At 37.1% G+C, this 16739-nt stretch overlaps 1 protein-coding gene across 1 annotated transcript in view; it reads right to left on the bottom strand.

Moving 5' to 3' along the window:
- The window catches only part of LNPEP (leucyl and cystinyl aminopeptidase), a 57656-nt gene extending 43685 nt beyond the window's left edge, over positions 1 to 13971 (bottom strand). The window contains exons 1-4 of the mRNA XM_081090560.1: positions 13053 to 13971; positions 8186 to 9026; positions 3170 to 3308; positions 723 to 854 (exon numbers count right to left, since the gene is read on the bottom strand). Of these exons, the coding sequence (XP_080946686.1) occupies positions 723 to 854; positions 3170 to 3308; positions 8186 to 9003 (1089 nt within the window). The 5' untranslated portion in view covers positions 9004 to 9026; positions 13053 to 13971. The remainder of the gene's footprint in view (positions 1 to 722; positions 855 to 3169; positions 3309 to 8185; positions 9027 to 13052) is intronic.
- Positions 13972 to 16739: the final 2768 nt, after the last annotated feature.

The raw sequence follows: 16739 nt of genomic DNA, 5'->3' as shown, positions 1-16739 counted from the left end.
GGTGAAAAAGGTTTAAAATCACTGGTCTAAGACAGGTTTTGAAATGCTCCCAAACTGTAGCCAGGAAGCTGAAACCATTTCACATGCCACTACAGGGTTCACAAGCAGGACCAAGGTCTGTATGCTTAATAGCTGATGCATGGGTGGGCAAGACTTCTCCAGCTCCCATGGCATATGGTGCTGGATCCCACAGCTTCCACAAAGGCACTTTTCCCATGGTTGGATGTCAAACTGTTGTTAGGGCAAGGGGGGGGGGGCATAAATGAAGGACATCTTATTCAGCCACTACACTGTTGTCTAATTTTAATTTAAATCTACATAGTCACATTAAGCTAGTAACCACCATAGTGCATAACACAGTTCTAGAAGCTTTATTACACATGCAGTTGTGAGTATGTGAAACATATAGTTTAGTCTTGTATAATTATTTATTAATTATAGTAATGTTTACCATATGAACAACTATAAACCTACTTTTGCCCACCCTGTATATTGTCTTACTAGGATTTACTTGTAAAAGTAAAATTAAAAGAAATTTGAAAATTATTGACTTTCAGGTATTCAATTGATAACAGTAAACAACTATGCAAAAAGTAATAATTCTGAATTGTAAGATGTCAGAGTTGTGATCCAAAACCTTGTTATCCTCCATAAAGCAGTTACCAGAAATAATTAAAGAATTCCTCTCAACCTCTTTCAAGACCAATACCATAACAACATACCAGGGTTCCATTTACGTCCTTGCTCAGATTCTTCATCTCCCCCACAATGAAAGCAACCAGGTAAGTGCTCATCTTCACGCTTTCAAAAAATTCATCCTGAACAAGTCCATCTTTCATAGTGACTGATGACTTCTACAAGCAAAGGGGAAAAGACGACAGTTCTATAACTATGGGAATAAATGACAGTAACAAATAAACTGAAAAACTGAAAAATTCAAATAGGAAATAAATAGCAAAGATGTTGGCATATTTTAATCTGTTAGGACTGGTTTCTAAACTAATGGCCCTTAGTCTCTGTCTGTTCTACCATCCTTCATCATGAGGATATATTAACTACAGTGAAAATCCTTAAGCAGTTTTTAGTCTAAAAAGATGGCTTTAAATAAATGTAAGTTAAAGATAATAAGTAACATTGGCTCTGTTTCTCCCCTTTAAAACAACATCAAAACCAAAATCCTTCCTTATGATCTAGCATGCTCCTCTCTACTGCTACAAATAAACTCATTGAAGGAGCTAAAGCTGGGATATCACTATAAACTGATGCCATTGTAACAGCCTGGTTATTATTTAACAGGAAAGGCATGAAAGGGAAGACTAGATATAGGCATACCATTTATACAGCTTTGCCAAAAAGCTTCATTGAACACTCTAAGTCTGTTCCCTGCTGACTGTGGGGGAAGGGTCTAGACCAGCGGTTCTCAACCTGTGGGTCGCGACCCTTTTGGGGGTCGAACGACCCTTTCACAGGGGTTGCCTAAGACCATCGGAAAACACATATATAATTACATATTGTTTTTGTGATTAATCACTATGCTTTAATTATGTTCAATTTGTAACAATGAAAATACATCCTGCATATCAGATATTTACAATACGATTCATAATAGTACATTAATTACAGTTATGAAGCAGCAACGAAAATAATTTTATGGTTGGGGGTCACCACAACATGAGGAACTGTATTAAAGGGTCGCAGCATTAGGAAGGTTGAGAACCACTGGTCTAGACAAAGGCAATTTAGACACATGCCCAGTAAGGTCTGAGAGATATGGGAAAATGCCTGCCCGTCAATCACACCTAGAAACAGATATTGGGCCAGGATGGGTGTGACCACTGCAATCGAGCAAAATCTAAATAATAAACTTCCAAACAAAGGAAGTTCACTCTCTAGGCTCCAGGGCACTGGGCCTTCTTGGTAGTCCTGCTGCAGGGGGCTGTGCTCTCCTGTGCTTGCAGGGGGCATGGCCATGTTGGGCTTCACACATGGACTTTAATCTGGCCGGAATGCTGAACCTCACCTGGCTGCAACATGGAACAGAAACTCTGGACACCAGCCCTGTTTCTGGCTTTTCTGAACTCTCAGTTGCCCCCTTTTCAGGACTGGCTTCGGGGGAAGGGGACATTGGAACTAGAGAAATGTCACTCCACGCCAATAAAATCTTCCACATTCCATCCTCCCATGGAGGCTTCTGAAAATGCTTCTTTCAGTAGCATCCCAAGAGCCTCATTCCCACCTGTGTCTGGGGAGTCTTGCCCTAATCCTCTGGCATCAAAATGGCTTCAGAAAGTACCAAGATGACCCCAAGAAGGTTTAGTGGGATTAAAACCATTAGAGAAGTCTGTAGTGGCCACAAGATGAGGGAATGAAGGCAATCTTACAGGATTTTCTGATCGTGAATTGCAATATGTTGTGGAATACTAGGCAAGCAGGCATTCCACCTCTTTCAGAGAAAGATGAAGGTGAAGAGTATGTCTGGGAGTGGAGCTGTTGAAGTAACGTTCCCGTTGAAGGACAGATCATGTCCTCTCTGGCCTAAAAGGCTCAGTCCATAGTCTGTTGAATGTGACTATTCCTCTCCACTAGCCACATAGGCTCTGGGAGGCTCCTATCAGGCTGCACACAGCCCCTCGGGTGTCAACAAAAGGACCCCCTCCATTCTGTTTGGCATAAAAACAATTCTGCTTGGTTTTATCCTCATTGCCTCCCATGTAGAGCTTACATACAAGAAAGTTGTTTGCATTCTTGTTAAACCTCCAGTTTACAATACTGACTTAAATAACTAATAAAAAATCCAGGTCAATCATGATTCAACACTATCAAGTATCATTGTTTAGAATAGCAAATATACCACATATTAGAAAATACCACTCTGATCTTCAGTTCACAGTATTAATCATTTTGTACATTGTTCGTACATAGCACACACTTCACGTTTCCTGCCCATACATTCCATACCCAGCAGGTCTTTCTCTTTCCTCAAGTGCTCAACGGGCTGACTTCTCAGTTGATTCCAACATATATTTTAACTTTTATGAATGTATTTTAAGAAAGAATAAGAATGTATGAGGTTTCAATCATTCTCAACAATATGATAAAGAGGATTCAAGTCTTCTCAAAAAAGAAAGAGATCCACTCAAAAGTTTATAATCAAGAACTAGAACAGTACCTTAGGCATATTTGATAAAGCAGTGTAGTTCTCCTCTCTTACGATTTTGACGGTATAAGTGGCTTTAAATGCTGGCTCATCAAAACAAGGAAAAGCAGATCTTGCTGCCAGAGGTTCAAATTGAGTTGCTGCAAAGTACCTAAAACAAATGCAAATTCATCCAATAGTTATTTAGCAACTACTTATTCGAGGTACCTTGCCAAGAACTAGGGATACTAAGATAAACACTGTACAGTCCTACTCATTAAAGGATCCACCATCAACTGGGAGGGGCAGAGGTTATATGATGAATAAAAACTTGTCAGGCTGCAAATCATGTCATAATAGTGAAAACAAAGCACTGGAGTAATTACTATTACTCCTCTGTAAACAAAGGTTAGGGAACAGATTCTGACTAGCAGTTGAGACATTGTAAGGAAACTGGTGACAAAATCTGAAGAGGGCATTTAAAAAGTGAGGAATATTTGAAAAGGTAGAGAGGGAAGAAAGTACAATCTGGAATGGGAAGCACAACGAAAGAGCAGTATATGTTCAGGGACTAAGGGTGGCTGTCCTGTACGGCCAGTGTTGCTCAGTGGTTGAGCACTGACCTATGAACCTGGAGGTCACTGTTTGATTCCTGGTCAGGGCATATGCCCGGTTTGTGGGCGCGATCTCCAGTGTGGGGAATGCAGGTGGCAGCCGGTCAATGATTCTCTCTCACCATTGCTGTTTTTTTAATCTCTCTCCCTCTCCCTTACTCTTTTAAATAAATAAAAATATTAAATTTTTAAAAAAGGATGGCTGTCCAATGGGCTAGAGATGGCCACTGAGATCATAAGAAGGCTTCTGATGGAAAATCAGTATGAAGGGTGATCATTAATTACTATTTACTCATCTGTAAAGTCTCTGGCTTTACAATGCTAAACCTTAAACTTGCACTTTCAGGAAGACTGAAAAAAAACAGTTTTCCTATAGTATGTTTGTTTCCTTTACTCTCTTCAGAAATGAATTAACATTTTCCTCTCCCTCCTTGAACACAGCAACAGCACTTGAAAATTTGACTCATCTAAAGACTGGGAGTAAAGTATATAAAGAAAAAGAGAAATGCAAGTTTTCAATTAAGCAGAGGAATAAAACATCTGCATTTGGGAAATCATGGAAACATGGCTGTAGAATAATCAGGGCAAGTGTGGCCCTGGTGTGCATATTTCAGGTACCAGTTATTATGGTATGTATACAACTGCCACTTTAGACATGATAGCCTCACTTGCTTAGGGCTAAATTACCACTTTTAAAAGATAGGTAGAAAAGAGAGTGGGATTTGTAATCAGAAGATATAAACTCTTCAATTTACCACCCATCTGACATCAGGCAAATCAATGACTTATGTCTCAATTTCCTTATTTATCAAATTTAGGACTGAGATAGGATCTCCAGACAAACACCTTCGGTTTTTGTTAGAATCAAATAAAACTATTCATAATAAAAACTACTGACATGCTATAAAGTCCTACATAGATGTTTATTATAAATGCTAGATAACTCTTCTTTCACGGTTAAAATTATTGTACTTTCTTTCTGGTAAGGATTTGCCCAAATAATTATTTCTATTGGGTAAACTGTAAAGAAGATAACCATCAACTTAAATGAAACAATTTAAATATATTACATTTCTAACACTACATTTCTTCACCCCACTCCTAAATTCTTACCCAGTTAAAAGATTTTGGAGGAAGGCCACTAGGGGGGTAAAGTTTGATGATAGCCATAATATTTGTTTGATGATAGCTATACTATTCATATACAAGAGTTTACTTGGACCATCACTTTGGATAAAACTTGGATCATAATATGCTAAGACAAATAAAATCTTAAATTATTGTTAAAAGAGATGTAATAATAACTATTTCATATAAAAGTCCCTTTGCGAAGGCTGCTGCTTGATGATACTTATAATCTATCTTACTTATGTTCAGTACCTTGAAGCTTATTTTTGTATTAGTGACTGCATTTGCTTACAGAAATACTAGTTGCAGTTTGAGTACTACCTCTAGTAGTCCTGAAGACAATTATGAATTAGCTGGGGGTGAGGTAAGAGAATTCAAAGCACTGGGGATAACAATGGATAAAGGAAAAGAGTGTGAACTTGGGAGGCAGTACAAAACAGTGGTTAAAAATGTGGCCTCAGCCCAGCCAGTGTTGCTCAGTGGTGGAGCATTGACCCATGAACCAGGAGGTCACATTTCGATTCCTGGTCAGGGTACATGCCTGGGTTGCAGGCGCAGTCCCCAGTAGGGAGCCTGCAGGAGGCAGCTAATTGATGTTTCTATCTCTCTCTTCCTCACCCTTCCTCTCTCTGAGGTCAATTAAAATAATAATGATAATAATAATAATAATAATAATGTGGCCTCTGAGTTAAAATGGCCTTGGGTTTGAGTTTCCCCTCTGCTACTTGCTAGCCATAAATTTTAAATGAGTTACTCTATGTGCTTCTGCCTCCTCATCCATAAAATAAATAAAATATTGCTATCCTGCTGTTAGTGGGTTTAATAGGATAAACAACTAAACATATAAAATGCTTGGAACAGCTTCTAGCACTTCAGTTTTCAGTAAATATGAACTCCTGTTATCGTTGGAATTCAGGAATGAAGTTCACTATGACTGTGAAAAAACAAGGGCCAGATCTTGAACTAAATCATGTTAGAAATGAGGAACTGCTACAGGATCCTAACATGGTCAGATCTGTATTTCTAGAAATATGAGTCTGACAACACTGAAGAAGATGGGAAGAAAAGGAGGGAGGAAAGTATGGTAAGATTAGAAGCCAGGAGATCAGTTAAGAGGATGTTTCAAGAGTTCAAGAAAAAGACACTGACAGATTGAAAGACGACGACATAAAACACATCCCCAACCTAAATTTGTTTACTAGTTCCTTTAGCATCAGCTTGTTATCTAGAACTTAAGTCTAACATCAACAACTTCTAGATTTACTGGCCATCTTCACCTCTCAGATGACACTGCTAAGCTTCCTTTACCACAGCAGTGTCACACATGTTTGACATTTACATATACTCTGATTTTCCAGTCAAGAAGAAATATATCCCTTAATTACTTTACCTACTTGTTTAAATATTTATTCTTCTTAAACCTAGGAGGGGATAAAAAGTACAAAAAAATTCTCTAGTAGAACTACGCAAAATTAAAAGTGGGAAAAAGACCCAAAAATTGCTTTGAATTATAGTTTTCAGATATATTCAAAGGTATAAATAATCTGCTAAAATTTTATTTTGCATTAAGATATGCATTCTTGTGGGGCACTCCTTTTATCTAACCAAGTAGGTTAATGAATTTATATATTTTTTGTAATAGCAGAGTTTCACAGACTACTGGTAATTTAAGATTTTAAAATACTATTTCTTAATTTTAAGGAACTGTGTTCCATTTTTCTAGCATTTTCCACACCTCAATCCAGCCCATAGCAAGAGTCAACAAGTGACCATACCACAAATCATTTATTCTGCCACATAACATTTTCCCTCTCATTACACAGTAGCAGGCACTATGGGACTCCTACTCAAAGGGCAATAATCTGCTTGGAAGAGATGATAAAGGATTTGCCTCATAGGTTTGTTTGCACACTAAGAGCACTTTTTTAAATGTATACCCTACAATTCCTAGAATGACAGAGATTACGGAAGGAGAAGTAAAGCAAAGAAGCCCAAGCTACCATTGCAATTATAAATTTGCTTTTAATGTCTGATCCCATGAAGAGCCAGCATGCCATTTATTTTAAAGGTATTACATAAAAAGAGAAGAATTAGTTATCTGAATAGAGCTACAGATCCTGCTTTTGTCTCTTTCCCCATTTAAGAAAGATCAAAAAACTTTCTCAAATAGATTTTAAATATTCTTTCTATTTTTCTCAATACACCGGCATGCATTAGCCAAATGGCATCAGTAATTCACATGCTGGTTTATAAAAAATATGAGACAATGCTCCAGCTGTGTGAAGCAGATCTAACAAGGACTTTGAGCACACAAGAAAACTGACATTATTGCTACTTTAAGAATAACCTGTATGCAGTGTACACTGCATCTTTCTGGAAATTCAAACTACATGCTATGAATACTACAATTAAAGTGCAAAATACATGGTCTAAATAGGGAGCTGAATACTTTTATGTTTTGAGTCACTTTAAAATATATATATATATATATATATATATATATATATATATATATTTGTATTAATTTCAGAGAGGAAAGGAGAGTGAGAAATAGAAACATCAATGATGAGAATCATTGATCAGCTACCTCCTACATGCCCCCTACTGGGCATGTGCACTGACTGGGAATCAAACCGTTACCTCCTGATTCATAGGTCGATGCTCAACTAGTGAGCCACACCTGGCCAAGCTTGAGTCATTTCTTTAAAAAACCAAATTAAGTCTCGCCTAGATTTTAAAAAAAATTTTCTGTCAAATTCAAAATAGCCAGTGGCATTAAAAAAAACAAAAAACAGTAAAGAAAAACAAACAAACAAACAAAAAAGCAAAGATTAAACACACTAAAAATCACATATGTAACCACACGCACTTAACACCCTCTTTCTCATCTCACTAAGCACCTCCTAAAAGTTCCGCACATAAGGAAAATAGGTCTTAAAGAATAATCCATACTCTTCTTTACGCTGCTTCCCACAGAGATCCTGTAAGGCGACAGAAAACTAGGTTCATCTTATAAGATATAAAAACTCAAAATAACATATGTTTTGTGTTAAAGACTGTAATTGGTATAATCTTTATCTATTTCCTTCCATCAGCATGTCCGCACCCCCACCATGATATATGATATATGTTCAAGGTTTTGACTAAGAAAGAAAAAGCATTTTTCCAGATCACCATACTACTCTTTCACACATAACATCCTAAATGTTAAAGAATTGTAGTTACTGTCTCTGGGGTGGGCAAAGGAATCCATATTGCAGAAGTCTCACAGAGCAAAGAAACAGAATTACTTAAGAGGGCTACGTACTTTTTCTCATTATTTTCATCTGTGTAGGAGATACCATAAAACCCATAGTAAGAACTAGATATATTTGCCGAGTACTCTATCTTCAAGGTATAATTGTGCCCCTTAAGAAGGGCTTCCGGGGCAACAATGGCGATTTGTTCATGGAATGGATATTCCAGAACTTCAACTTGTTTTTCTTGGCTTGAAACTGCTGACATAAAGGTCACTCTTGAAATGTTATGGCCTGTGCTGTGAAGAATGATATTCCATGTGGCCTGAAGGGCCTGAAGCGAAAGCGTCACAGAACCCTGGAATGTCATTGTGGTCAGGTTTGGGTGCAGGTTGAGTTCATAGTGCAGAGGCTTAATGGCAGTGGGAAGCCTGACTTGCGCCCACGGAAACAACTTCCCGTTGGTTGCAATCGGCTGAATGAGTCCCATTGACTGGTTTTTCTTATGGCAGCCTTCTTTGGTAAAGGTACATCTGGGCAGGAGATAAATGACCATTATTACAGAAATGGCAAGCAAAATGACAAAAGCACAGACCAGCATGGTCCTTGCAGAGGGTACTGAACAAGTCCCATCTGAGCTCTGCCTGTAGCCAGATGCACTGTTCCGAAGGCCTGAGCTTCTGTTCATAAAGGACATGCCCAGCAGCTTGGCAGACGACTCATAATCCTCTTCCTCCTCGTCCATCTCATGCTCACCCAGGCCCCGCACCAGCAGTCGTGAACCCCGGGGCTCATATTCCACCTCGTCAGGCTCTAAAGGATGTAAACAAGGCTCTTTGGCTAAATCCACCACATCTGGTTCTTCCTCAAACATGCTGTTTTCAATCATATTCCTGGGGAGTGGAAGCCGATCTAAAAAACCAAAACATAAGGACAAGGCACAGAGTTAGGAAGAAAAGCTCATAATAAATTGTCTATTAGCAAGACTGCATTTAATCTAAGAATTTTTTTTTATCACTAAGATTTATTTCCATCTCAGAGCTACTGAACTAAATAAGATGCTAAATTTTCTTGTACCCATTAAAAACGCAGGCATAAAGTATACTACAGTCATGAAACAAGAAAGCTAAATACAAAGGTTAGTATCAAAAAAAGGTAACTGAGATTAAATACTAATTTCCTTCATACACTCCTGCCCAACAACCTGGGCCCTTGTCCTGAACTTCAGAGGGCCCTGCTTTGGCCTGACTCTGGCTGTGCTTGCCCCCTAGGGTGAGGAGTCAATAAGATCAAAGAGATGTGCCCTGCCCACCCACAGTCCATGTCCCCCTTCTGGGGTACGGGCACCAGAACCCAGAATCCCTGCTTCTAGGGCCTCTGTGGGTCTCTTCTCTGACTCCCTACGGAGGATCACTGATGTGCCGTTTATAGACTTAAATAATGGCTAAGCAAGAGGCTGGGTTACTTTTTCCTCCTGGAAGAAGAGTGTTCCTGTTCCACAACAAACTGAAAGTGGTAAATTATATAGAAAATTTCCATGATCAAGATATACTAAAAATAAAACAAAAGATTGGTAATAATCAGATAAAACTGTAATCCAACCTATTTGCTCATGCTTCCAGAACATTCAGAAGTACAACATATACCCCTCTGTAACAACCATTTTATATACGCCATGAGTATAAGTGGACCTTGGGGTTGGGTAGTGGTAAAAGCTTTTATAAACTACAAAGAACCACAGTCTCCAACTTGCGAAGATCACACACAGATCAATAATTCCTAGGATCAGATCATTCAATGTTCTATTTTTTGTTGTTGTAATCCTTACCTGAGGATAGTCTTCCACTGATTTTTAGGGAGAGTAGAAGAGAGAGGGAAAGGCAGAGAGAAATACTGATGTGAGAGAAACACATCGATTGGTTGCCTCCTGCTTGAGCCTCGACCAGGTCCCAGGCCAGGGAGGAGCCTGCAACCAAGGTACATGCCCTTGACCAGAATCAAACCCGGGACCCTTTGGGCAGGCCGATGCTCTATCCACTGAGCCAAACTGGCTAGGGCCATTCAATGTTCTTTATTTAAGAATCACACAATTTTAGTTTTTAAGGGATCTCAAAAGTTTGATCATTGAAACCTCCATTAAACTTTCCTACAAGGTACTTTATACATATCATTTCCCTTACAATTCTATGAAATGGAAAGTATTATACCTATTTCAGACAAGAAGGGGGAAAAAATAGAAAGAGGAGTTGGGTTAATTTATCTTCCTACAGTCACAGTTATTTAGTCACAAAACTGAAACTGGAGCTTAGTTCTAAAAATCTGATACCAAATTTTAGATTCTTTCCATTATAATGTTGCATTCCCCTACTCAACTAATTCAATAAGTGATGAGAGCTTTATATAAATTATTTATTTTGTATTTGTCAATGAAGTTGCTAAGAGTATTATTTCTCCATCAGCACAGCAAACTTACATAAAATTACTTAATATCTAGCTTAACAGAAATGTCTTGTATTTTGTGTATTCAACAAACACTAAATAACAGTGGCATCTCATAATCCATGAAACAAATTATCAATAAATATTAAGACAAAATTTATAGTCTTTCTGCTCAAAATTGTAGCTTTTTGGAAGAGCAGACTCTCAAGTCCCTTCCTTTAATCTGAATTTTAATAAATCCTCAGGTGATTTAAGAGCCCATAAGTTTGAGAAGTACTGGTGTAAGCCTTCTCCATGATCAGCTAGACCAGCAGTTCTCAACCTGTGGGTCGCCAACCTGTGGGTCGCAACCCCTTTGGGGGTTGAACGACCCTTTCACAGGGGTCGCCTAAGACCATCGGAAAACACATATATAATTACATATTGTTTTTGTGATTAATCACTATGCTTTAATTATGTTCAATTTGTAACAATGAAAAAACATCCTGCATATCAGATATTTACATTACGATTCATAACTGTAGCAAAATTACAGTTATGAAATAGCAACAAAAATATTTTTATGGTTGGGGGTCACCACAACATGAGGAACTGCATTAAAGGGTCGCGGCATTAGGAAGGTTGAGAACCACTGAGCTAGACACTAGTCACTCCATGCCTGGGTGAGCTCCTGCCATTCCAAACTGCTTTCTACTCTGAGAACAAGCCAGGCCGCTATTTCATGCTGTCCTCCACATGCCTTCTCACCTCTCTGTTCCCTTCGCCTACAAGGTCATCATTTCTCCTTTCCATCCAGTCCACCTGGTGGACACCTCTATTCCATAACTCAGCGGCACTTGCTACAGTGTAAATTAACAAGTTATTTATTTTTTCTTTATTACCATTTAAAATACATATTCTTTCACTTTATCTCACCCCTTTTTTTGCTTTGGGAGGTGGATAACTAATAGAAATACCAATTAGGTTGCCTTTTCCTCCCTCCTCTCCATCCTCAACTTTACAAAAGCTATGCTAGTTTAAAAGTTTTCTTTGAATAAAACTTTGAATCACTTTCTAGGTGTGGGTTTAGCAAGTTGCCTTCTAACCACCTCCTGTGAATGATCTGGAAATGGAAGAAGGATGATAGTTATAACATCCTGCTTTGGGAATTTAGTCTCCTAAACTTCCTACAGCACCCCAATTTCTGTGACAAAGTTTTGTTTTGTTTTGATAGTTTACCATGTTTGGGAGTCTAGTTGACAGCAAATATTGCTGTAATTGAATTAAAAAAAATTTTTTTAACTCTTAATGAACACTTAATGGTTAGAAATCTTCTGTGGTAATTTTTTAGTACCTGGCTACAGATTAGTTGCTTAAATTTGCCTTTTCATTTTAAAATGTCTAAAAGACCTTCTTTTATGATTTAAAAAAAAAAATCTCACATAGGAAAACTATGTTCTCTTAGGCATCTGTCCATGTGTTTTGTTCTGTGTTGGACCTGATATAGACAATAATGGGGTCTGGGCAGTATGGTTTCATTTAATAAATTTCTAAACTAATTCTAGGTATGATCTCAGCTTAGTATTTAGAGCATTTCCATCTCTGAATTCATCTATCCCTCTAGAACTTAGTTTTTGGGTTTTTGGATTCCTAAGCCATGCCCTGTTTCAAGCCAAGGGATAATCAACAGTCTGACCATTTTAGCATCTCCTGTCCACAATTCATCAACTTCAAAACTTTGACAAGGACTTAGTCAGATGCCTGTCAAAATCCAGGTAACTTTATTATTTATCACCCAGTCAGATTAATACATATATAGAATTTTAATCTTTCATAAATGTAACACATCAACCCATCTGCTGTATTTTACTGCCCATTAGAAACAAACTTCTGTATATGTGTGCCATCATATCAAGTTAAATATATCAAATGAGGGGGAAATAACTTTTATTACAGGTAGCCCATGAAAACTGTACTTTAAGCCTATTTAAGAAAATGTTGCTTTAGATTCTGAAGTTTGTAAACTTTGATCTTAGCATTAAGTTATAATGTAACATATGACTACCCCTTGCTCACATGGGATTTATTCACATTGAAAGAAGGGGTCTTAAACAAACAGGAAATTTTCTAAAACCTCTTAAATCCACATATACAAGCTCTCCATAAGCCAAGAGCAAAGAATGTCCTAGTTGAAATATTTCAGTTTTAAATAACATAGGCCCATGTGGTTATAATCTGAGAAAGCTGAAGACATTTCTTTTCATCAGATACCATGAACTGGGTGTTCCTCAATGTTGTCTATGGACCAGGGCCAATCCACAAACTGTTTGTTATCTGTCTGTGACAGGATACACATAGAAAATTAGTATTGAATTCTACAGAAATTTCAGAGTAATTTTATATCTGTCAAATTCCAAATGGAACTTATATTCCATGTCTTTTTTCATTTTGAGTTTTCCAAGGATTCATTTTTTATATGCCTACAAAATTTCTGCAATAGATTAAAAACAAAAAAGAAACCTTAGTTCTTCATCTCAGATAATGTGAGAAGCAATGAGTTGGATTGTTGCAATAAAGGCAACCCAGGTCGATATAAAGTCCTCAAACTGTCACAGTAGCAGTGGAAGTAAAAAGGAGAACATGACGAGTCGTGTTGAAGGAGAATTATACAGGAATTGTTTGACACCAGCTTGGGCTGGATGGGCCTGTAGGGTGAAGAGATAGAGGTAAGTATATGTCAATTCTCTATACAATTCTAGCTTGGATAACTAAAAGAAGGAATGCCATTCACTGAGATTGGAAAATATAGGTTTTCATACTCTCTCTCTTGTTTTATTGGGGGAGGGGGGGGCCATAGTGAGAACAGAGTATGAGATGGTATTTGGTATGCGACATGACATATTTAATATCTGTCAGATAGCCAAGTGAAGGTATTTGATTAATAGCATATTACAGAGTTAAAGGCCTAACTTTATTTTATTCTATTTTAAAGGCCTAACTTAAGACAGAGGTTAAAATCCTGGCTCTTTCACTAAATGCTTGATCTCAAACAGGTTACCAAATATGCTTGAGTTTCACTTTCCTCACCTATAAAGGACTGTTAAAAGTAAAGTAAAGCTATGGCAAACATGGTGAAGAATTTGAATTAAAAAGAGCAAACTTCCAACAGACTTTAATTCCTTCAAATTACTATCATATTTTCAGAGAAAATGAAATGGAGTGTATTTCCAAATCAATAAGCCAAAAACAATTTTACAAGAATAGGGCTAATAAAAATAAGGCTTCTTTGGCAGATACAAGATTTACTATATTTAATTAGGTAATACAGCAACCAAATTAGGCTCTAAAAATAAAAGATTAGTCTTCTGAGGCCCCAATGACACATTTAAATAGAGCTAAAAACTCCAAGCCTGAGACAGCATTTAAATCTTCTAGATCCTCTCCAAATGGAAACTTCATTAAATTTCTGAAGTGATGGCTAATTACCAAAAAAAGTAACTATTTGTCTATGTCACTCTATGAGCATCTTCTTTCATCAAAAAGAGATTTTATTTTAAAGACATTTAAACTTAAAAAGAAAAGAAAAAGATTACAATTTAGAACAAAAGGAGGTAACTTTTTTGAACGGCTCTAATCTGACGAAAAATTCTCCACCCACCCCCAATCCCAGGCTTACGGCTAAGTTACAAGTTTAGGTATGCCATCATCCCATCAGATCTGAAGGGCAGTCATTACGTTTTGAAGATGCTCTCAGTAGTCCCTTCCCCCACATCCTGTTTCCTTAAATCTCAGTGCATAAGCAGTAATCATAAAACACAAACACAGAAAGTCTTGTGTGCATGTCTACTATTACCCCTAAAATATAATTATTTTTCACAAACCACATTTATTTTCCAGTTGGCAGGCCCAAGGTCATAAACCAGGATTCAAGATCCAAGGAAGGTCTCTCTCTCTTCTGTTCCCCTCTCCCCACTTCTGAAGAAAGAAGTGAATGCATGACTGAGGGTTAGAGGCAAGAAGATCAGAGAGAAAAGATTCAGTTCATGAGCACCGTAAGCTCACTTTACTCTCTTCAGTTACTAGTATAAGAGAGACTAAGATTTATTTTTCCCTTTTATGAAACCCCTATGGTTCACTTCAACACCTATAAAAATACTGTTGGAGATTTGAACCTCCAATATGACAGAGTAACCTGTACCAGACACTTTCTCCTCTTGTAAACAACTATTAAAACGATGCAACTATTTTGAGGTACTGGATAACAGACAGCGCAAGAATGTGACCTCTGAGAGAAGGAAAAGGTGAGCCCATATTTTCTCTGATTCTCTGCCTAAGGACAATTTCCCAATTGTAGAACAGTGAGCTAAACTGCAAGCAGAGTAGGGCTGGCGGGCAGAGACAGGGCACCAGAGAGGAGGGAACTGAGCAGAGGGGGACCATAAAAGGTTTGTACATGGGAATCCTGAGAGTCCTTAAGCAATGCAGGACATAACTACATGAGGCTTACCAAATGGAGGCTGTAATAAGGGTAATATAGAATAGAAAAGCTAAAAGTCAAGCAGAATAGAAATACACTGGCAGTCTAACCCAAGACTGAACAAAGAGAACGCATTAGCACTCTGGGCATCAACTTGAAACACTAGAAGGGCTTCACTTTAGGAGCAAAAGCACACCCAAGAATAAGGTCTGCTCTAGCCCCACACTAACAAAGTTTAACACCAAGCCCTAATAAAATCCACAGGGGATACAGACTTTGGAGGATGAGTCTTGCTACATTAGAGGGGCCTGAAAAAAAAACCTTGAGCCTTCCACAGATCTGTACTAATAAAACAAAGAACCAAGCTTACACAAAGTTGATCAGCCAGTAACTAAACTGCCTACTAAAACAAAACCCAATACTCTACAAAGAAAATTTTTTAAATATTCAGTATCTCAATAATGTATCATCAACACTGTCCAATACATAATGAAAAATTGCTGGACATTCAAAGAAACTAGAAAATGTGATCCATAGGAAAAAAACTAAGTCATTAGAAACAGGCTTTAAGTTGATCCAGACATTGTATTTAGTAGAAACTTCAGAGTAGCTATTAGAAATGTCTCAAAGAGTAAAGAAAAATGTGTTCAAATAACAATAACAACAAAAAAAGAGAATATATGAACAGATGGGAATCTCAGAGAGAAACTAAAACTAAAAAAAAAAAAAACCCCAAAATCAAACAACAACAACAAAAAAGGTAAGAAAAAAATTAAAATCATAGGACTGAAAGGTTCAATAACTAAAATGAAAAACTTACTGATTGGACTTAGTAGATTGGAGATAGCAGAAGAAAGAGTCAATGAACTTGACAGGTCATTAGTCACTAGCAAGTACCAATTTTAGGAACAAAAAGAAAAAGGGATTAAAGAAAAATGAATATAGCATCAGGGATTATTGGGACAATATCAGATGGCTTAACAGATACATAAGAAGATGAAGAAATAAGAGTTAAAATTGTATTAAGTTTGATGAAAACACTATTTACCAGATCCAAAAAACTCATCAAATTTCAAAAACAATAAATACAAAGAAAATCATACCTAGTTACATCATGGTCAAACTGTTAACAAAGAGAAAGAGAAAAATCTTTAAAGGAGCCTGAAAACAGTGTGTATATAAAAAAGAAGAATGTAATGAAAAAAACACTAGACAGATTTAAGAGGCTGGAATAAAAAAAATTGTCAACTCAGAATTCTATACCAAATGAAAATATCCCTCAATAAAAAAAGATAAGGACATTTTCAAATAAATGAAAGCTGACAGATTAATTTCAAGCATATGAGCACTATAAAAAAATTATAAAGGAGGTTCTTTAGTCAGAAGGGAAATGATTCCAGAAAGAAATTCAGATCTTCAGGAAGAAAAAAAAAAGGCAGAAATTACAAATAAGTTGTTATGAATAAAATTTATATTCTTTTAAAAAATTATTGATTGATTTGAGAGCAAAACATTGTTGTTCCACTTATTTATGCATTTATTGATTGTACCCTGACCAGAGATCAAATCGCCAACCTTTGTGTATTGAGACGACACTCTAATCAACTGAGCTACCCCGCCAGGGCAAAAGTTTGTTCTTTTTTCTTCTTAAAATTTCCTTAAAAGACTATATTTTAAAACTACCTGCTTAAAGCAATTATAACATGTTAGTTTTTAACATATATAAAAAT

Source organism: Myotis nattereri (assembly GCF_964212035.1).
Source record: "Myotis nattereri genome assembly, chromosome: 4".
Taxonomy (NCBI): domain Eukaryota; kingdom Metazoa; phylum Chordata; class Mammalia; order Chiroptera; family Vespertilionidae; genus Myotis; species Myotis nattereri.
The sequence above is the reverse complement of the archived record's forward strand: the minus strand, read 5'-3'. Positions and strand labels throughout refer to the sequence as shown.